The 23,051-nt window shown below is 39.3% G+C and overlaps 1 protein-coding gene across 6 annotated transcripts in view; it reads right to left on the bottom strand.

Annotated features, from left to right (window-relative positions):
• dab2ipb (DAB2 interacting protein b) overlaps positions 1-23,051 on the bottom strand; it is a 175,249-nt gene that overhangs the window by 25,495 nt on the left and 126,703 nt on the right. For all 6 annotated transcript variants that reach the window (XM_058382729.1, XM_058382730.1, XM_058382733.1 and 3 more), the window contains 3 exons: positions 10,667-10,820; positions 9,338-9,436; positions 6,833-7,387 (listed from right to left, as the gene is read on the bottom strand). In XM_058382729.1, the coding sequence (XP_058238712.1) occupies positions 6,833-7,387; positions 9,338-9,436; positions 10,667-10,820 (808 nt within the window). The remainder of the gene's footprint in view (positions 1-6,832; positions 7,388-9,337; positions 9,437-10,666; positions 10,821-23,051) is intronic.

Genomic DNA, 23,051 nt, shown 5'->3' with positions numbered 1-23,051 from the left:
ATGTACTGTGCACTCGCTGCAAACTAAACTCCAGCCAAAGGTTATGTTAGGACACTGGATTCCTGCTTCATTCTTTTTTTCCCTCTCACCTTTCTCCTTCTCTCTCTCTCTCTCTCTCTCTCTCTCTCTCAAACAGATGTAAGATATTCTTTTCACTCCCTTCAGTGCTGTGAGTCTCACTGTCTCAGAGTTGACAGCAGGACATCTGGGTCAGGACTCAAGAGATACAGTGTACTGGGTGTGTGTGTGTCAGACTGCACAACACTACAATTGATAATCTCAACATTGGCCTTTCCATTACATTATTTACTGCAATATTGAATCACAATGTTAGTTAGCATTACTGTATTAAGTGCTGGAAGACATGAAGGCTTAGAGGTTAGCATGTTTGCTTCACACCTCCAGGGTTGGGGAAGTGAATTCAGTCTCTGGACTGGGTCGATTTTCACCTCATGCTTTGGGGGGTTTCCTCAACCCCAGGCCACAGACATGCACTGTAAGATGTTTGACATCTCTAAATTGCCCTCTGTGTGTGTGTGTGTGCGCCCTGGATGGATCGCCACCCTGTCCAGGGTGTCCACGGCTTTGTGCCCAGAGTCCACTAGAATAGTCCAGGCTTCATGTGACCCTGTGTAAGATAAGCTGTACAGAAAACGGATGGATGCTGGCGAAATCTGTGACAAAAGATGTGCTCAGTTAACAACCACAGACATGTTTGTTAACGTGTCAAATCGGCCTTCATCTGCTTTATTGCTATTGCTACGTGATGGGTATTTTATTGAACGTTAACTCTAACATATTAATGTTGCACTTCATTTAAATAACTGCAGGTTTAGTTGTATAGATAAAAATGCACTTGGGCAACCTGTAAAGCTACAGTGAAGCGAAACAACACCACCTCAAAACCTCTAGCCACCGCAGACCTCTTATGCAGCTGTGTTCACACATATTCATAGCTACGTTTCCACTGTTTTAGGCACAGGAAACCCCAAAATATAACACCCTACACAGGACTCATTTCATTCCAGTACGATCACGATGCTGCACAAAGCTTTTTGTTTTGAAATAGATTTTCTATCTTTGCTAAGCCAAGTGAGTCAGCGTAGATGTGTGGGGACGTAAAGCATGACAGGTTGGTATGGTGCAAAGTTCAAAGTGCAAAGTTACTCTGACCAACCCTAAAGCATCTGTGGAACTATGAAGCAAGTTCCTTCCTATTATCACCTACATTATTCAATAGCTATAAATGGTCATTCTTTCTCTTTCTCCTGACGTTCACAGAAGTGTCTCGCAGTAGTGGTGTTTTTTTCTATTAATAAAAGTCTCTTTGTAATCAAATAGCTGTGGGAGACACATCTTATGTAAGAAACTGTCAGATTTCCACTTATTTTATTAGTTGAGTTTCCTCTCGTATATTCAGTCTCTATAAAGAGGTGTATGTGGTGATTTTGTGTGACAGACTTTTTGCAGGGTGAGGTTTAGAGGTTTAGTGACAGACAGACACACACTGAACAGTGTTGTGACAATATTGAACTGTTCTCAATCAAATTAGCAACAGCATCAATCATGGACTGCTGTTTTTTCCCCCTCATGTAATATACACTGATCAGGCATAACATTATGACCACTGAGAGGTGAAGTGAATAGCACTGATGATCTCCTCATCATGGCACCTGTTAGTGGGTGGGATATATTAGGCAGCAAGTGAATATTTGGTCCTCAAAGTTGATGTGTTAGAAGCAGGAAAAATGGACAAGTGTAAGGATTTGAGCGAGTTTGACGAAGGACCAAATTGTGATGGCTAGACGACTGGATCAGAGCATCTCCAAAACTGCAGCTCTTGTGGGGTGTTCCCGGTCTGCAGTGGTCAGTATCTGTGAAAAGTGTTCCAAGGAAGGAACAGTGGTGAACCGGCAACAGGGTCATGGGCGGCCAAGGCTCATTGATGGACATGGGGAGTGAAGGCTGGCCCGTGTGATCCGATCCAACAGACGAGCTACTGTTGCTCAAACTGCTGAAGAAGTTAATGCTGGTTCTGATAGAAAGGTGTCAGTGCATGACGGATCAGGGCAGCTAAAGGGGGACCAACAGAATATTCGGAGGGTGGTCATAATGTTATGCCTGATCGGTGTGTAGAAAAAAAGATATAGTTCTTTGACGCTATAGTTCTTTGGGATTTGACGCTCCACAGGAAATGTCCTTAGCTTACAAGGCTTTCCTCTACAAAACTTCACTTGAAGGTCTCCACGACGTCTACAGCGTCGGCGGTTTTGTGGTGATCTGCCTGTTCGCAGCACTGGTCCTTCTGATGCTGTGCAATTTTCTGTGCGACTTAAACTGCAGCTGCAGTAAACCGACTAAAAAGGAGAACATAGGTAAGCTTGCTCCACCAAAGCAGAGCCAAACTGTCTATTCATCAATGCTTCCTCCTCGGCAGGACTTTGTGCTGGACATGGACATGGAAATGAACGAGGTTCACACGCAGACGTCTGGACAGACAGTGATGGAGATGCCGGAGGAGTCACGGGTCAAGGTGGGGAAGAAGCCACTGAAGATCCACACCGGAGATATCAGGAAGATTTACAGAGCTAAAAAGCTTAAAGCGAAGCATTCACGACGATATTTGTGAATATTTAAGCAAATAAAACTCTGTGCACTGATATATATGGAGTCATGGCTTGTTTGTTTTTAAATCCTTTACGTTATTTTCAATGATTTGGAGGGGTGTCCCAAAACCTTTGGCAATATAGTGTATGATGATCCGCACAGAAGTGTCAGTATATCTATTATAATATCAGTATCATATCTAGAGTGTAGTGCAAAATTTGTTACCAAAGTATATAATATGTATTTAAACACATAAAATCTATAAATATCGGATTCATAAATCTCTAGACCTACATAATGTCATATACATAATGCACAGCGGTAGCCTAATTGCGTTAGGTTCATTTCCGTCCATATGGTGCAGCCTAAACGTGCCCAAGTGCACAATTTACAACATGTCACCAGAACACTAGTCGAACAGTCTGACTCTTTCTGAAGATTGTTTATGTGCTTCCATGTGCGTATGTGGCAGGCTTGTGTAATATCTGCCAGGGTGATGTGCTGCTCCAAACCTGAAATGACATCCTTTCAATGTGAGCCTGCCTTAAAGCCCAGCAGAGCATGAGAAAGTCATGAGAGAGACAGAGAGAGAGAGAGAGAGAGAGAGAGATGACAAGAGTAAAAAGAATGAGAGGAAGAAAAACTAATCACACAAGGAAGGAGAGGAAGAAAGAGTGAACAGAGGGAAAGGGAGGGGAAGAGGCAGGGTTGGTGGCAGATGGGAGTGGAGAACCGTGTACAAAGGAAATAATGACTGTAGTTAGAGAGTTAATAACAGGAAAATACTCATTTGGTTTCAAAACGTTTCATTAACTATTTTTAGCATTAAAGACTTTCTACACGTTCTAATTATTAGCATTTGCTAAAGGACACTCACTTAAACATTCATGGATATATATTACAAAAGACTTCTGTGGGAAAAATGTCAGCGTGAGCGTCAATGTCCGATATATCAAAACTATTATCACCCACTACTTCCAGATAAGCATGCATAGCTACAAACCCACCACTTAACATTCTCTCGATTTTCCTATTATGGGAGCAAGAGTCTCTGAAATGTCAAGATTCTTATAATAATCGTCCCAACTGAGACGCAGCAAGCCATCTTTGATTCAGTTCAGCTAAGTTCAACTCACCCCAAGGGGGGCAAAATCTCCACAACATCCTAAAAGGACACAAAAAAAACGGCAGGCTTTATCAGTTCAATAGCTTCGTCTGCATCCTGACCTCATTTGGACTGAGATTATTTTGGGCCTCTGTTTTCTTTTCTTTTCTTTAATATTAAACACAAACCAAAGGCCTGCTAGCAATGGCGATAGGGTTAGACCAAAAAAATGGAAAATATTTGTTGACTGTAGCTCAGGATGTGTAGTGAGTACGCACAACGAACACGATTTTTATTTTTGCGCTGAATATAAAGCATCTGATACTAATTAGCGAGCCAGTGTTACACGCTAATAAGCTACAATCATTCAAAGCGGATTCACTTCAAAGGTAACTAGCTGCACAAAACTGGTGTACTGATTCGGCTTCCCATGCTTTAAGGCAGCTGTATCCTAAGAGGACACAGAATCTTTTCTTTCTTTTTTTTTATCATCTAGCTTATTGCCAAGTAGCTTGTATGACTACAGCAGTAAAAAAAAAAAAATGCTTCAGTTTCACAACAAAATGCTTCTATTCAGCATAAATAATGGGTCCAATTCATTTCACACGTAGCCAAAAAGTCCAAGAGTGAACAGATGCTAAAGTGCAAAAGAGTCAGATTTTAACAGCTGTCCTCATAACTTACGACCTTGGAAATCTCGGCTGGCGATGTGTACGTTCCAGTTTTTAACGGTCCGTATCCCTCTGGGCTGCTTTAAGACGCAGGGTAATTAAGTTGCAGTAATTAACAACCACAGGCTAACGGGATTGGCCATGTCCCTCAGGATCCAGAATTGACTGCTGGACTGGGACGGAGAAGATTTGAGTGGTCTCCACGACATGCCCCTACTATCAGAGCCAATAGGTTCAACTACTGCTAGTCAGCCTTGCTGTAATAGAAAGGGCAAAGTGCAAGTGACCAGAAAAACGGTGAGCTAATGGCATGCTAATAATGAAGCAGAGGCAGAAAGTAATCTCAAAATCAGCACTTGGTGGATAATGAGGCAGAGCGCCTGTTCCTGGCCCATTGACCATGTCTAATGACATTGAGGCACCATGAATGGCAAGGTACTACAGTTTTTGCAGAATAGTCTGCATCGTCTCTACAACAAAGCTCAATAAAAGCTTTTCGTTATTGTTAGTCAGTTATCTTCTTGTTTGATACATACTAATATCTGCATCATTTGCTTTAATCTGGCATAGCATGCTAATTATTAGCTAGAAAAATAATTTTTAAAAAAATATTAGGGGGAATAATAACCAATTCTCTTCTACATAAGGAATAAAATCAGTGCATGTTATTTTCACATTACCCATCAGGGATTCCCTTAGAACAGATCAAATTAAAAGGAAGACATGCTTAGGACATCAATGCAATTATTAGCTAATAGTTAGAAAATGCTAACTTATTTAAACTGGCCCAGTTTGCCAAAGGCACTGTAAAGTTAAGACCGTCTTAGCTGGCACAGTTCAATTTGATGATAACTCTACCGTTTAACAATGATTTTTTCCATTGATTTTGAGACACTCAGTCAGAGATATTTAGCTTTGAATATAAAGCAAGGGAGAGTGGGAAGAATGAGTCTCTTTAAATCTTGGCAACTTGAGTGTTTATCAATTAATTTTGACACCAATTGATCACAGGGACAAATATAGCCACCGGGCTGTCAATCCTCCCACAGTACAAACCTGTTTCATGGTTAATTTAACTGATCTTCCACAGCCAGTCAGAGTAGCACCAGGAGGGCTGTTTGAGTGTGTCACTGCAAATCTTTGACGAGCTCTGGACGAGCAGTTCGCCTGGTCCTATGCTGTTAGCAGCATGCCCTTGCTTTGTCCTGCTCTTTGTACAACAGGGGAATGACGGGGACGTTAATGTAGTCTAAACACGCTCTCCAGAAAATGGCATATGTAAACCAGAGACGTCTCCTCCACCATGTACGGTTATTTTCCCAGTGTGTTTATTTCATCCCATGAGTCATCACAAATGCACTGTGTTACTGCAGCAACTGAAACTGCGCCAGTCAGACCAGACATAGCTCAGGCAGCCGACTGAGATGACAGCTGCTGACTTGGTCGTTCTCCTCTCTGGGCCAAAATAAGAAGAATCAGTTATCTTGCCCAGTGGAGGGTGTGGTGAAGTGTTAGCTCTGGAAGGATCCCTAAGGCAATACCTCTCAGCAGGGAAGACCATACACACAGATACAAAAGTCAAGCAAGGCCAAAAAATATCAATGTGAGTTTCTATCCTCATATTTCTGCTACTCCAGCACTGATCATACACTCATTTACTTTCCTTCTGCTATTCCTGATGGGGGTCGCAGTGACAAACAGGCTGAGAATGTCAAGCCAGTCTTCTTTAGCCCGAGCCACAGATTCCAGCTCCTAGTCGGGGAGCCCCAGACGTTGCCAAGTCAAGTGTAAGATATAATCTCTGCAGCGGGTCCTAGGTCTGCCTCGGGGTCTCCGCCTGATACAAATCTAGCTGGAGCCGACCAGGACCAGGCATGTAATGGACCAATAATCCAAGAGCAACAGGGTTAGGGAAACAAAATAGTAAACCAGCACTAACACAATGATTCAACAGGCTCTGGACACCAGGTCTGTAACATCTTATTTCTTAACACACCACAATCCACAGTAAACAAAATTCTTAATGTCTCTTGCATAACCAGTGTATCTTGTTTTTGGGTTGTGGTGGATCCGGCATCTATCCCAAGTACACTCAGAGCAAGGAAAAGAATCACTTGGACAGGGGTTGACTGAGATGATCCTTGGCATTACACACATTCTAACCCATTCACACATGAGGCAGTTTAGAAAAGACACCCCCCCCCAGCTCCCACCCCTCTGTTTTTGAGAGGTAGAAGAAATCCACCATACCCAAAAGAAATCCCTATAGACCTGGGCAACATGTGAATATCAGGAGTAAACCTCAGACAGAGGAAGAAGACCGCTTGCTACACCATATCATTTTCTTTCATTCCAAGCACTTACTGCACTATAAAATCTTTTAGGGTCATGCTCTGATGTTGGCCTGTTGTGTACCAGAACAAAATCACACAGTAGGTTTTTTATTTACCTTTGCTTTCCCAGTGCTTTGCAGTATGTGTACCAGGGCGCAAGCCATCTCTTCTTTGTTCTTCACACTGATGGCTGGTTCCAGCACAGAGCAAAGCAGCATATAGTTGTTGGTAATGTATTCAGCAAATTCCTTATACATCTCCATTGGAAGGATGTTCATACTTTGGTAGCGGGCCTTTACCCGGATCATAGGTCCTGCCGTCTTCCCTTTCCCTGGGTTTGGTGTGCTAACAGGGTACCACTTCTCGACAAGTTGCCTACTGGTCACACTTTCTACTGGGATGTTTACCAGCCCCACGTAGTTGTTCTTGTCTTTTTTCTTCTTCTTGTCTGAGTCCCTGTAGAGGTGGACAGTGATGTTTTGGACAGCAGGCAGGTTAGTGAACTCAAAGTGCTCTCCCCAGAAGACATTGTCTGCTTTCAGCTTGCAGGAGGTACGGGCATAAAGGGAGTCATCCAGACACAGCTCACAGAAGTACTTCTTCTTGGCCGGGAGGTCTTTGGCTTCGATCACCCACAGTCGAAGGGTGTTCTCTACCCGACGGCTGTTGTCCTGGAAACAAGAGCAAAGACGGAATAAAGTCAGATTACCACTGATGCATGATGGAAGGTATTTGGAATTCTGTAATATTCGACATGCATTATATTGCTAGTTCGGACTATATGGCTTTGATATAGCATCAATAATTTGAGTTACAGATGGCGGTTACCCTGCTAGGCTGCATTGTAGCTCTGAAGATTTGATTGTGGAATGGGATCGGGATCGGGATCTTCTAAGGTGCCAGAAATTGGCCAAATATGAAATCATATCAAGCCTTATTTTATTGATTTATTCTTTATTAGGATTGTGATAGTACTTTAAACCGGCTCGACAGTTATTGGGATAGGGGCAGTGGAAGGGCAGTGGTGGCTCAAACTGTTAAATCTCTGGGTTTTTTGATCAGAAGGTCATTTAGAGTACATCCAAAGTTAAAACTAAAACCCTAGCGCTGGAATCATTGAATGTGAGATTTCTCTGGCTCTAACCCAACACATCTTTTTAGTTAATTTAAAATTATTTCAAATCTGGGGGAAAAAGTGCCTGCATTTGGCATCATTAAAGAAAGACTTAAAAGACATAAAATACTCTCATGAATGGTCAGAATTAGAGTCGTTAGCTATTAGCCTGAAAAATAGCTGGAGATTTGGGGGAAAAGCTGAGAAGAGTGAGAATTTAAATGAGAAAGAATTGGTAATGAAATGAAGAAACACATCTCTATAACGTGACAAAAATGATGTGCAGTGTTAGTTAAGGTGTTGGACCATCACTTGGACAGCTGAAGTTCCTCCACTACCAACCTGCTGAGCCCTTGAACAAGGCCCTTAACCTTCAACAGTTGCTATGGTTTTTCTTTTCTTTTCTTTTTTTTTTTACATAAAAGCAAATTGTTCTTATGATTTTAGTAGGGAAACCTTGTTGTAATTTATAATTCTCATTATACATATGAATTCTGAGCAAATTGTTTAGGTGGTGTACGGGGGGCCATCTGGGGTAGGGGTGTATTTGGCCTCATGTCAAACTAAAGGGTTCTTTGGTTCCTCTTGACTTTATCTATTCAATGTAGAACCCTTAACTACAACAAACAAAAATATGTATAAATTAAACTGCTAATGCAGAGATGGCTGACTTTAGCGGTTAAATAGCTTCTGTTTCATCATTGGTTAGCAATTAGATGCTTTCTGTTTTAGATCACTAGGAAAGGCAACGTAAATACCTAATGACATCATTTAGTAGTTAAAGTCATGTCCCTGGTGAGCAAGGCTGCTCAAAATGTAAGTATTTCCAGCACACACAGCACTTCATGGCAGGACTATTTATTATGCCACTGGTACATTTGTGATACAGCTGATTAATATTTAACAATCATTTTTAGCACATGAAAGGTTGGTGTTGAACTCAGCATGGAATTTAAACAGAAAACCTGAAGCTGAAGCTGCAGTAGGTCTCTGTGTATATGTTTTTACTTGCATGTAGGAAAGAAATACCTGCAGGCAATGGAATAAAAATGCGTGTTCAGGGTGGGGTTGAATTTTGCAATCTGGGTTTCAGGTGTTACATAACACCCATCATTACACCATAGACTAATTGTTCCAACAGAAATAGGCTTGGATTTTCAATGTCATGATCTCATTTAGCAAAGAAATAAATCTGCTTGTAATGGTCATTGGCTTGTATCCAAATGTCTTAAAGTTATTATTATATAAAGACACTATCAGCTTATTAGGATCCAGCGTGTAGAAAAGTCTTGACAGACATGGTTATTTTTTAACAGAGGTAAGTAATATTAGTAATAAAATGGAACAATTTTCAGTGTTTTAAAAAAATTGTGGCTTTTACGGTATCTGGAAAAATGGGGGGAAAAAACCACATTATGTTTCTGTTTCTCAGAATGAATCTCAGAGTAAAAACAGAGCTCTGTACTTAGCGTAAGAAGTCATGCGAGTAAATCCACGTCTGGTCTACCTTGTTTGGGTGAACGGCTCGTCTGAGGTTCTCCATCCATTTGTCCCTCTCGGCAGCCGAGCGACATGAGAAACACTTACTTCCTGTTGAGGTGCTCACCTAAAAGGCATAATAGACGATAGAGATCAGTCCTTATCTTAGTAGATGCTGTACATGCAGTTGTATTTTAGTATTGTGAACTTCTTCAGAATGATTGTGTATTAATCCAGGCCATGTCTTTTGATTTGGTGGTTGAATATGGTTGAATTTTAGTTCAAAATACTCTGATCAGGCATAACATTATGACCACTGACAGGTGCAGTGAATAGCACTGATGATCTCCTCATCATGGCACCTGTTAGTGGGTGGGATATATTAGGCAGCAGGTGAACATTTTGTCCTCAAAGTTGATGTGTTAGAAGCAGGAAAAACGGGCAAGTGTAAGGATTTGAGCGAGTGTGATGAGGGCAAAATTGTGATGGCTAGATGACTAGATCAGAACATCTCTAAAACTGCAGCTCTTGTGGGGTGTTCCCGGTCTGCAGTGGTCAGTATCTATCAAAAGTGGTCCAAGGAAGGAACAGTGGTGAACCGGCAACAGGGTCATGGGCGGTCAAGGCTCATTGATGCACGTGGGGAGTGAAGGCTGGCCCGTGTGATCTGATCCAACAGACGAGCTACTGTTGCTCAAATTGCTGAAGAAGTTGCTGGTTCTGATAGAAAGGGGTCAGAATACACAGTGCATGACGGGCCAGGGCTGTTTTGGCAGCAAAAGGGGGACCATCATGATATTAGGCAGGTGGTCATAATGTTATGCCTGGTCGGTCTTTGTTTATTAGCAATATAATATAAATATATACATGCAAAGTGGATTTTTTTCTCCCTGTTTTTTTGGTTATACTCATGTTTATAACCACTATATAGTATGATAATTCATCTGCAATTAAAACACTGTATTAGTTAATCAGTTGTAGAGCTAATAAACCTTCAAGTTTAGAGATCACTGCATACACAGTATGTACACATTATGTAACACATTACAAGCAAAAATGAAATGAAGTTTCTCTACCATGTTTCTTTTATAAACAAATCAAATCTCTACATATTACAAGAGAATTAAAGCCTTGAGCCAGAAAGGTTTATCTACGTAATCAGCTTGACACTTTGAAATGCTTCTGATTTTATTTATTAGTTATTGGATCTTTCAGAGACCCGTCTTGGCCCAAATCTGAAAAATTGCAAGCTCCTCCGAATATCGTGGAGTTTATTTCTTCTTCTGAAATCCTGGAGGGTTGAGTACTAAATGTGTGTGAATATGAATGTAGGTCTTTGTGTGTGATTTGCGCGTACCTCAAAGCAGTAATCCTGACCCAGGATGGAGCTGTGTACGGGTTTGATGAGGACCTCCTCCTCCATGCTGAGGTCCAAAGCTTCCACTGCACTGCTGGGACTGAGCAACGACTCGTGAGAGCGCGATTCTTTCAGTCTTGGCATCAGATGAGATCTGAGTGTGAGATAGAGAGGGAGGAAGAGTGACCCAAGTGTGACCACAAGCACAAAAAGACTTATCTTTGAACAAACACGTAAATGTCACACAGACAAGGGAAACGGGATGATAGAAATCTCTGTACTAAACAAGACGAACCATACAACGTATGTGTGCTATACACAATTCTGTGTATGTCAAATATTTACACACAAACACTTGCGTCTTTCACTTTCACTTACTATGTGGTATAAAATGACAATCCTGACTATATTTATTACTTAGTTGAAGGAATTGTTCATTTTAACACCATATATAAATTTTGTGCATCCTGAATATGTTCTGTAAAATGGTTTTATTGCATTTTTACAATAATTTATGAATTTTCAAATTTTTTCCTTGAGTGGAAGATACAGGAAAAGAAAATTACAGAACTGATTTTATTTTATTTTATTTTATTGTTTATCGAAATATGTCTCACTTCATAGTACCATAAGTCCTCCAGTGCTGAGTTTTTGACATCCATCCATCCATCCATTGTCTATACCCACTTTATTCCTAATTAGGGTCACGGGGGTCTGCTGGAGCCTATCCCAGCTCACATAGGGCGAAAGGCAGGGGTACACCCTGGACAAGTCACCAGTCCATCACAGGGCCAAGTTTTTGACATATTAACAAATATTAATATTTTTAAAAAGCAGTTGAAGACAGATCAACTGCTTTTTTATTAAATTATTATTATTATTTATTTATTTATTTATTTATTTTATTCATATTTATTATTATTATTATTATTATTATTATTATTATTATTATTATTATTATTATTATTATCATGTCTTAATTTCACATCTTTACTTTTTTATTGATTCTTAATGTTCTTGATTTGTTGAATTTGATTGTTTTTATTTTATTTTTGACATGAAGCAGTTGGGGCTGCATTTTATGTATAAAAGGAAATGCAAAAACAAATACAATAATAATAATAATAATAATAATAATAATAATAATAATAATAATAATCATCAGTCAAAACTGCAAAGACAACAAAGTTTCATGTATAATATTTGACCCGTTATTCCCAGCACTTGCTACAGATATTAAAGAGCTGCGATTACCTTTTCGGATCTAATGAACTATTTATGATTCCAGCAGCACGCACATAATTCTTGGGTGAGACAGCAGAGCTAAGAGGATACAGAAGCTGGATCTTGATGAAGAACAGTGCTAAATTTGAACGTGTAATATTCAACAAGCGGCTCTAAAAGGAGATATCTCAAGAGCATGTTAATACATAATTTAATATTTAATATAAATGACTTCACCGTTTAAGCCGTGTGGAATTAGTTTCTATTAATACGCTTGGCCTGATAGGTTACCGTTTCTATAGCAACATCATAACCAACATAAACTGTCTGGGGGAAAAAGTGTAACTGTTGATATGGTACAGTAGTTTTTTTTTTTTTTTGCATGGAGATGTTTCCTAGAAATTTCTGAAAGACGTCTCCAGTCAGAGTCGGAAGTAAAATTGCTTCGTTTTGTTTTGGTTTGGTTTGTTTTCAGGAACTAATAAGAACCACAGCGTTTCTGCAGATGATCCACAATCATGATTCTTGGAGATATTTCTACAGTACACACCATGCATGTATTGCACCACAATATGGAGAAGTGGTAGCTTTAGTGGTTAAGGCATTTGACTGTAGATCAGAAGGATTTGAGTTCGGATCCCAGATCCACCAAGCTGGGCTCCTGAGCAAGGACTTTAACCCCGAATTGCTCATTTGTATTACATGAGCTAAAAACCTAAGTCACTCTGGGTAAGGACATCTGCCATATGCCATAAATATAGGTTTAGCTTTAGAAATGCCAGCAATATATGACTATAGAGACAGAAGGACGGAGGATGAGTACGTGAGGGCAGGAATAGAAGCAGCACATTGTCCTGTCACATTAACACAACCTGAGCAGCGTATAGAATGTGGTGTGATTAGTGTGACGTTGCGTTAAGTAATGCAAAATGTACGCCTTTTAATTCACGCTCTGCAGAAATGTGTCCAATACCACGCCCTGTTCGCTGTAGAGGTCAGTCGACACCGTCTCACTGAATCATGGGTATTCTTGTGCTGTAATGGGGCATTGTTTGACTCGCTAACAACTGGCACACGCTTCCATAAAAACAGTTTAAGAGATTGTGTGTACTTGTGTTTATTTAGCATTTTAAAAGAGTCTCCCTCCTTCCAGTGTCCATGCTTTGTAATGCTGAGGGGCTTTCAATCAAGGACTAGATCTTGAAAGAAGCATGACATACTGTTTAAATGATCTACCTTATGAAATAATAAATAAATAAAATGATACCATGAACAAACAGATGCGTGTAGTGTAAGGGAAACGTCAGCAGGTTGTTGATTCCTTTCCGATAACAACACACCATAAACTCTGTAATAGCTGATATTAGTAAAAATGGAGTTTTGGCTCTGAACAAACAAAGCAACAAACACCGGAAACATGGCACAGGCACATACGATAAGGAAACACACCAATAATGGACCAGGAGACGGAGACAGAAGCAAAAACAGAAAGAAAAATATACACACACATGGGAAGTATGATGCAAAGAGGAAATCTGTGACAGAAATTTGTGTCAACATCAGTGTGTAAAAGTATTGACTACTATACTGAAGAAAAAAAAAAAAGAGCAAACCTTAGATTATATATGAATACATATAGAAGAAGAAGAATTTCAACTTCAGGGTAGTTCCTGGTAGTCAAAAATGAGTTTTAGGAACGATAGACATAAGGACACTATAGGGACGAGGGGGTAAAAGTGTCCCCCGTCACATAAAGAGAAGAAAATGATAGAATATCAGGTTATCAGCCATAATAGGAAGTCGACACAACCCTTCTGGGGAAAAAGGCTTGAGTCATAGACACACAGATCTCTCTATCTAAAGCCTTTTTCCCCCATTTTCCTTATAAACTCGTCATTTTTCCTCTATCACCTTCACAGACTTGGTCCTGTGTTGTCTCCTTCCTCTTTCTTTATTTCTTCCTTCATCTCAGATGATACCCCTGAGACAGGACCCATCATTCAACCAGTGAAGCCTAGGACAACAAACTAATTGTGTGTGTGTGTGTGTTTTCTTGTTTCCTATTGGCTGCTATGAAACCAGGCAGAAGACAACAGGAGTGTCTGGAACACCAGGGTTTGCTGGATGGACTGCGTCTTCTGGGAGACAGAGACCTTCCTTTCGAAAGACACATCGAGTTCCTGAAAGCATCCGTTTCCGACTACAGTTTTCCCGACCCGGATGGCACGGACAGGAAGACGACGGGGAGCGCCCACAGGTATTCCTTGCGAGCGAGGAAAAGAAAAAGGCGGGTAAAGGCTCCATCCAAACCTCCATCAATCAAGACGTGTCTGGATGACAGCAGGATATGAAAGTTTCCCTTCTACATGGGAGAAGTTTTATTTATTCGTCTCTCGGGTAGGGGGAAAACATTCGCTTGGAAAGTAAGTAACTGAGGCGGCGAATCAATCAAGGCGTGAAGCGGTGGGATTTATTTCATTCAGCCCCCCTCAGGCTGCCCATAACACCTTATCAACAGAACCTTATAAAAGACGTGGGCATCGCATGTCTGTCATGAAAAAGAAGATAAAGAAAGTTATTTGAAAGATTTATGGAGAGATTTGCTGTTCTCCAGAGTAAATCCAGGAGGAGATCAAGAGCCATGGAAAGAACAGGAAACGAATAACTTTATATTTCACTAAAGTAAAAAAAAAAGTTTCATTTGGGGAAAGATCTCTTGCTTTTTTCACACTGATTATTCACGGCAAATGTTCACAAAAAGGTCCCTTTTACATATCAGGGTTCCTGACTGTGTCCACCTGTCACATGTTGACCCTTGTTTGTTCTTTTTTCCCCTCAGTTATGGATTTAATGATCGATATTTAAAGAGGATTTGCACAAATAAACACACTGACTATACACACAACCATCCTGCCTCAGAGTACTGAACTTTCCTAGTTTCATTACAGCTGTGGTTCTCCATGTGTGGGTCCTGGAGACCTCCACGGGGTCCGTGAGGTATATTTGAAGGGTCTGTGATTTTTATTTTGTTACATTGGAAACCATATTATTATTATTATTATTATATAGAGTTCTGATCCTTAGGTCACTTGAATAGATTTGATCCAAATAAAGATATAAGGCTAACATTTACACATTTAAAGAGGCCCCAAGTTTTAGGGAGAACCCCTGTGTAACACAAAGACCACTAATAGTCACTCTCTAAAGAAATCAGAGGTTGTGCTACTTTTTTGCCGAGCGCCTCAAACTAGATTTGCGCGTTCGTATTTGGACCAGATCCCTGAAATATCCAATAATATCGTAAGCGAGCGCAAGCCAAAACAGAAACCAAAGATCTAATGTCATCCCTCAGTGAAAACTCGCTTGCTTGATCGGATACGATCTAAACAAACACCCACAGAGTGATTGATGTGATGCGCCGTTCTCAGAGAGGACCCTGCTGTTATTTCTTGTATGTGCTCCGTGTATATGGGCCATTCCACGTCTTTACAAAGTCCTAATTCACAACTTCATACAGTGTTGAGACCACTTTTAAATGACCAACAAGAAAAAATTGAAGCTCACTGGAATATCAGGCTCAATGGGGCAGGACTCATGCTGCCTCAGACTCAGTACAGAACAGTACAGTTATCAACCGGGTTGCCAGATTGGGCTAGTTGAAAAATAAATCCTACATATGACTTTTACATTTGTAATACTGCCTCTCTGTGTCAATTTCTTCGGGTGTGTCCAGCTGTTTCACATCTTTTGGTTCATATAAATTCTTTCACATGGCTCTAATTTATATTTAAGTTTAATTAAGAGCATGTTATTTGGTTAGTTTACAGCTGTGAAAAAGTCATCTTCATGCCATTAACAGTGAGGTCATGCAGCTAGAAGCTTCTGAGTCATGGGAACTCCAACCAAAAGTAGGGAATTAGGATGGATCAGGCAGGTTTGATTCAGGTTCAGTGTGAATGGTGAATGATTTTCACTTTTCAGGCTGCAAAGTTGCAAGAAATCCAAATTTTGAATCAAATGTAACTTGTGATACCTCTTATACATGAATTCTTTAACCATTAACCTTCTCTGTTTACACACGTTAACCCAAAAACCCAGATTTTGACCAATTTCTCATTTATTCCTACTCGCACTTCTCCATCTCACTGTGTACTCCAGGTTCTGTTTCACTCTGGTTAATATTTCAGATGGTGCACCAAGGCTGGTTCATACTGTGCTTCGGTCCTTGAGCTCCAGTAAAGCACACACACACACAAACACACACACACACACAAACACACACATTTCTTTTAAAGAAACTGTGTGCTTTGAGTTCTGAAAGCCATGCTTATATTCCTGTGTTAAAAAATGCAGCAAAACGCAAAGATTGTAATCAAGATGCTTGCCAAAAAAGTTTTACTTACAGAAGAAATATAAAAGAAAGAAGTTATCTTATAAATGCTTCATGTTTGCTTAGCTACAGTATACAGCAACATAGCTAGAGTATTAAATACTATATGCATATTCTATTAAATGTAAGAGGTGGTCAGGCACTGATGTTAGACGAGAAGGCCTGGCTCACAGTCTCCGCTCTAATTCATCCCAAAGGTGTTCTATCAAGTTGAGGTCAGGACTCTGTCCAGTTCCTCCACACCAAACTCACTCATCCATGTCTTTATGGACCTTGCTTTGTGCACTTGGGTGCAGTCATGTTGGAACAGGAAGGGGTCATCCCCAAACTGTTCCCACAAAGCTGGGAGCATGAAATTGTCCAAAATGTCTTTATATGCTGAAGCATTAAGAGTTCATTTCACTGGAACTAAGGGGCCGAGCCCAGCTCCTGAAAAACAACACCTGAATTGAATGATTTGGAGGGGTGTCCCAAAACTTTTGGCAATATAAGTATATATTTAAAGTTTTTATATTTTTGTATAAAAAAGAAATAGGAATTTTGAAAATATAAAATTGTCACTACTACTTTTCCCTCCTGAGTAACACATTCTTAACTATTGTAGCCCATCCTTAAATGTCCATGTGTTGTACATTCTGAGATGCTTTTCTGCTCATTGTGGTTAGACTAAAGTAGCTTTCCAGGCAACTTGAACCAATGCACAGAAACATTGTTCTGTGCATACACACACACACACACACACACACACACACACACACATTATTATATATATATATATATATATATATATATATATATATATATATATATATATATATATATATATATATATATATATATATATATATATATATATATATATATATGCATATGCAGTGTTAAAAAGATAATAATAATAAATAGTAAATAAATGATAAATAGTAATAATAAAATAATAGATATAACAAATTAATTAATAGTAATAAATAATAATTAATAGAAATAATAGAATAAATAGTAATAAATAATGATTTTAGAGAGATGTATAAAGAGATATACTGTTATCTTGAAGAAGCTGTTTTATTTACAGAGGAGAAGTGGAAGCTTACATCAGGACTGTCCCTGATCGACTTCCTGTTATGGTCTGACCACATTTGTGTGTGTGTGTGTGTGTGTGTGTCGCCCTGCCTCCTTCTCTTGTATTTCAGCTCTATCAGTCGCCTGGTCATCTTGTGGTGCCAGACCGCTCAGCATAATAAGAGCTCATTACAAAGAAAACAAGCTCCGAATATCAACTGCGTGAGCCGTAACACGATAAAGAACGTACACGACAAGAGTGTGGGAGTGTTTTATAAAGAAAAATGAAATCCTGTTATTAAAAAAAATATTAAAAAGCCACCATCTTTTGCCCAAAATACCAGGAGAAGAGGAAAATAAGGTTTGATTACACATCTAGCCTTTTCCTAACCTCTGAGTTATTATGGTGTTAATAGTGTGATGATGCTGATACAGTGAGCCCAGGGATTTCAACCATGGCAAGGCAAATGAGTGTTTGAGAAGAAAATGCTCATCTCCAGGAATCTTCACACATAATAGGCTTCACACAAAAGGGTGTGGGGAAAAAAAATGTGTGTGAAAACGCCTTGTTCATGAGAGAGGTCAGAGTAGAAGAGCTGCACTGGATCAGGACTGGGAGGCTCCTGTAACTACTCTGTACAACCATGCTGAGCAGAAAAGCATCATAGAATGTACAACACACTGAAATGTGAGGATGGGATAGTGTGCTAGGGGGATTGTGGTAGCTTAACTGCTCTGAAGGTTGTGAGTTCAAATCACAGGTCCACCAAACTGGCCCCTGAGCATGGCCCTTATCTGCCAAATGCAAGAAGTGCTGGTCTGTGAAAAGCCTTCAAGTAAGTGCCATTCTGACATTTTCTAAAATTCTGCCTCAGATTTCTAAAATTCTAGCTGAAATTTAGGGGAAAAAAAAGAATTAGCAAAAAAAAAAAGGTCAGATAAATAAATAAATAAATAAATAAATAAATAAATAAATAAATAAATAAATAAATAAATAAATAAACAGGAATCTGCTTTAATGATTTCATTCCAGTTTCACTGAAATCCGATTTTGCTATACATTTGACAGTAAAACACTGTATTTTAATAAAGTCTCTACTTTTATCTCTACAGTATCAGAGATGCCAGAGATCTCAGGTCATTGGACAGCTGGGATTTACAAACAACGCCTCATCTCTACCCACAGCATTCACAATGTGATGGTAATAACAACATTAGGAAGATTGACCAGGTTTAAACAAGCATTTAAAAGAAATCATTTTTGGTGTACTTTAATTCTGTTTATTAATATTTATTAAAGTGGAGGTGTCAAGGATTAAAAAAAATGAATTGAGAGTTTTTAAAGTTGCATTTGAATAAGTTAATGTGCTTAGTCACCGTAATGCAAAAAGATTTTCTTGAAATCCGAAGTGTTCAAGAAGGATGTGAAAGCTACATGAACTTTCTTCCTCCTTCTTGTTTTTCGTTCTTTTTCAAGAACGTTTGAAAAAGTGAAGGCTCTCGTCTGGACTGCAGGATGAATGAATGAAGGAAGAAAAGGAAAAGGTGAAAGACGCCAAACAGGTAACACACACACACACACACACACACACAATCCATCTGTACAGGCTTGACTGTATGGAGAGAAATGGGACTCCGTATGAAATGAAGAAATGAAGGTCACTATGACATGCCTGCATGAGGAAAATGAACACACACACTTATACACACACACACACACACACTCCTATTCTATAATTAATACCAATTCAAATACATTTGTCATGTACACAACCGTACACAGTACATACTGTAATAAGACTGTCTGTGTTCTAAAAAAAAAAACAGAATTACAATAAAAAATGGAATTTATTTATAATTATTTTTAGTTTAATTATATGATGAGTAGGAGGGAAAAAAATATATAGAAAATATTAAAATATAAATACAAATGCTGATCGGCTGCATAACAGTATGACTGCTGAGAATATTTGCATATATAGTGCATTTGTGTGCAAATTCAGTGAAATGTACATAATAAATACTGTACAAGGAAAGTAAAAGAAAGAAATTAAATAAATAAATAAATAAATAAAGTAAGTGTAATGGGAGCAGTCCTGACAGCCGCTGACCTCACCGCCGCCATCTTGGAATTCAACTAACCCCGAAACGATACTGTGGGGTTATTCTTAGCATTGTTTTTTTTAAGTAAAACCTGCAGTTTCTTATTAAAAAAATGGTTTAAATATCCCTACAAGGTCAAAAACATAAAATAGCATCTCCTCCCGCCTCAGAGCCCCTACTGCCAAGAGACACACACTTCATTTTGCCTTGAAAGGTCAATGGGCTCAACATATATCCACAACATTAGCAAGAGCACAAGAAAACAGCCAGCTGTGACTCTCTCAGCTCTCTCTGTCTCTTTCTGTGTGTGTGTGTGTGTGTGTGTGTGAGAGAGTGTATGCTGTTTCAGTGGGAAGGTTGCGCTGTCATCATTGCCCTGGCATTTATTCGCCTGGAAATGACTAGATCACAGAGAAAGCCAGAAGAGCCAACATCCCTACGTTGCTCAGGTTTTTTTGTTATACCTTTGACCGGACCAATGCTGTGAAAAAGTCAGCGTCTCCATGGCAACAAGCAGCACTGTTTAAAAAAAATGCCCCAAAAATCCCTGGACAGTCACACTCTGGCTGTGCTCCAAATCGCTTTTTTAAACCCAAGTAAGCAGTGCATGACTCTAGAGTTGACTGTATACAGCACTTCGGTACTCAGTAACATGTATACAACCGGATACAACTCCAAACACAAATACATTTTTTATCCATATAGACTGCTAGCTAATCTTACAATTTGGGTGGCAATTCTTGTGCTTTGATTAAATGCAAGCAACCAGCACTGTTTCTATCCTCTTGACTAATGAGGTTAAGTAAGCAATTTATAGAAATAGAAACCTTTTCCTGTAATTATAACATTCACAAAAAACACTTCAAAACAACCAATAAACTCTGTGTAGCTCTGCTCCTGAGTGAACTACAGCCAGATTAGACTCACAGACCCATCAGAGCATGAAATACACAAAAGGGGGGGATAAAAAAGGATAAAACTGTTGATGAGTCACTGGTACAGTGCATCTGGAAGCAATGCTTTTACCCATAATGCCTGTGTCTGAGCATCGGCTGTGGCTGTTCCATGAAGAACAGGTGAACGGCGGTGCAAATACAAATCAGGAGCAAACAGTGTAGTGATATTAAGGAGGTAGAGAGTGTGTGTGTGTGTATACTCAGGGTCACTGTGCAGTGTTACACAGCAGGTTGTAAATCAGTCCAAAGAGGCTCAGTGACCTTAAACAACAAGGTCAGAGTAATGAGCCATGGGGTCACTGAAGGTTGAACTCAACAGACGGACAGACAGAAAGAAATAAACGGACGGTAGAGAGATGCAGCCAGGCACAAACTGTCCGAATGTCACGTTTTAGAGTTCAAATAGAGTTCAGAAAAACAAGACGTTTCAGAGATCGACGTTTAAGGGGCTGCCGGTGTTGGCGGCATTCATGGTAAAGGGCCAAGAGCTTAGCCAAACTAAACTTGGTCATTTCCTGTGTTCTGCTCTACAGCAAGGGATAATGCTTTACAAACACAACCCCAACAAAAGAGCAGGCCGAAGTGTAGTATTCCTCTTACTCTACAGCTACTTGTACTTTCCATTCATTCGCAGTTGAAACTTTGCACTTCCTACTTGATAGCAGACAATCTTCAACGTTTACACGTTTATCTCTATCTGTAAGGCGCTGACACTGGAGACTCCTTCCATAAACGCTACATAAATTTCTCCTTGCAATCCTTAAACTTCACCATATCAACAATTAGATGTCTTTCCCTGTGTGCCATGCTACGTTCACACCTACAGCGTGAGACAGTGAGCGCTGGCGACTAGATGTGGGCGTGTCCAGCGGCATGGGAAAGTTTGACTTCATGCAAATATGCTATGATATCGAACGCTAGTTTCACCCAGTGATGGTAAAACGTTGTTACTATGGCAACCAGTATTGAGAGAAGCCACACCTGGTTCACTACTTTACAGTACAGCGACTTGCAGGGATAAAATCATCATGGCAAAAAATGGAAAAATCCATCAACATCCTTCTGACCAATCAGAATCGAGAATTCAACGTTTAAATCACTGCTACTCATGTTACTGTTTAGGTCAGTAAACAAATAGATTAGAGTTATATTTACAGAAACAACACAAAATGCAAATAATTTAAAAGAAAAATAGAAAAAGCAGCATTCACTTCATCCAACATTCTGATAATTCCTCAGAGCATGACTTTGGTTCAGCTGCATGGTCAAAAAAAATAAAGAGCCTACAAATCCTGGGCTGAGTCCCAAATGGCTCCCGGTTGGAAATAAGCATTATTTCATGGCCTAGCAGTGCACTTATACAGGAAGCACAGGGCCATGGGAGCTATTTGTGATTCAGCAAGGGATTTCCAGCAAAGACGTTTGAACTATAACGTAATAAGTGCTGGGTTTTTTTTCCCAGTTAGCAGGATACCGGGACTCTCGGGTTAATAGGTTGGGCTGAGTGTAAGAGTTTCACTGAGTAGACTCGGTTTCACCAACAACGAGTTTGTACATGATTCCAGTCTCGGTCTCGTGGCAGGAAAAAACATGGAAGAAGCATTCGCACTTACACTGCTGCTCTCAAGTTGAAGACAGACGACATAAATGTAAATGATAACTTATTTCAAAATGATAAACTGGGGCCAATCAACATCAGAAGAGCTCTGGGTTGCCAGATCCTCATCCAAATGCAGTTTAGATCCGTGACAAAAATGAAAAACGAAACGTTTTCAGTGACTACAAGCGGCTTGGATTCGAGGAAGAAATTAGGCACCTGGGGGCATGTCCTTAGTGAGAAATAATCAACAACAGGGTGGTGTGATGCAGCCAAATGAAGCTCTAATTGTTTTTCTATAACTAAACACACTGATGAGAGTTTTACATCCTGTTATTTGGGAACAAATTGATTTTTTTTAATTACAGAAGGAATGATGTGTCATAATTGTTTTAAATATCTCTTTATAGTTGCATTTAATGATGTGGAACGTCTACAGCTTTTGGACCAATCATATTGGAGAATTCGATTGAATTTCACAAAACAATGTGCAAGATAATAATAATAATAATAATAAGAAGAAGAAGAAGAAGAAGAAGACGAAGAAGAGGACAAAGTAAAACAATTATAAAAAAATAATAATAATAATAATAATAATGACAATAATAGTTATTATCAAAGATTTTTAGAAAGATTTTTAGAAATACAATTTTTTACAATTTTTATTTAATTTGTGACTTTAGTTTTATTTATTTATTTATTTGTTTATTTTATTTTATTAGCTGATCTTTATTGACTTTGCCTTTACACATATTTAGTTATAGTTATGAATCCATCTATAAATGACCCGACCCCAGTTGATTTAGTATTAGTATTTGATTTAGTATTAGTATTTAGTATTTAATACAGTAGGAGGTTTTTTGATCATTTCATGCATCTAAGCACGTGAAGAAAGAAAAAGAAACGAAGCCTGAAGCAAAATGAGAAAACAGAATTCATTGAGTTAGTTTTTTTGGTGCAAACCACTGCCAGATGTATCCCCTGTTTGCTTTTACAGAAAGAAAGGATATGACGTCATGGCAGAGACACGCTGAGAAAAGATGTAAAGAAAAAGGCATG

Source organism: Hemibagrus wyckioides, linkage group LG28 (genome assembly GCF_019097595.1).
Source record: "Hemibagrus wyckioides isolate EC202008001 linkage group LG28, SWU_Hwy_1.0, whole genome shotgun sequence".
In the NCBI taxonomy this organism is placed as follows: Eukaryota; Metazoa; Chordata; class Actinopteri; order Siluriformes; family Bagridae; genus Hemibagrus; species Hemibagrus wyckioides.
This window is presented reverse-complemented; position numbering and strand designations above follow the sequence as displayed.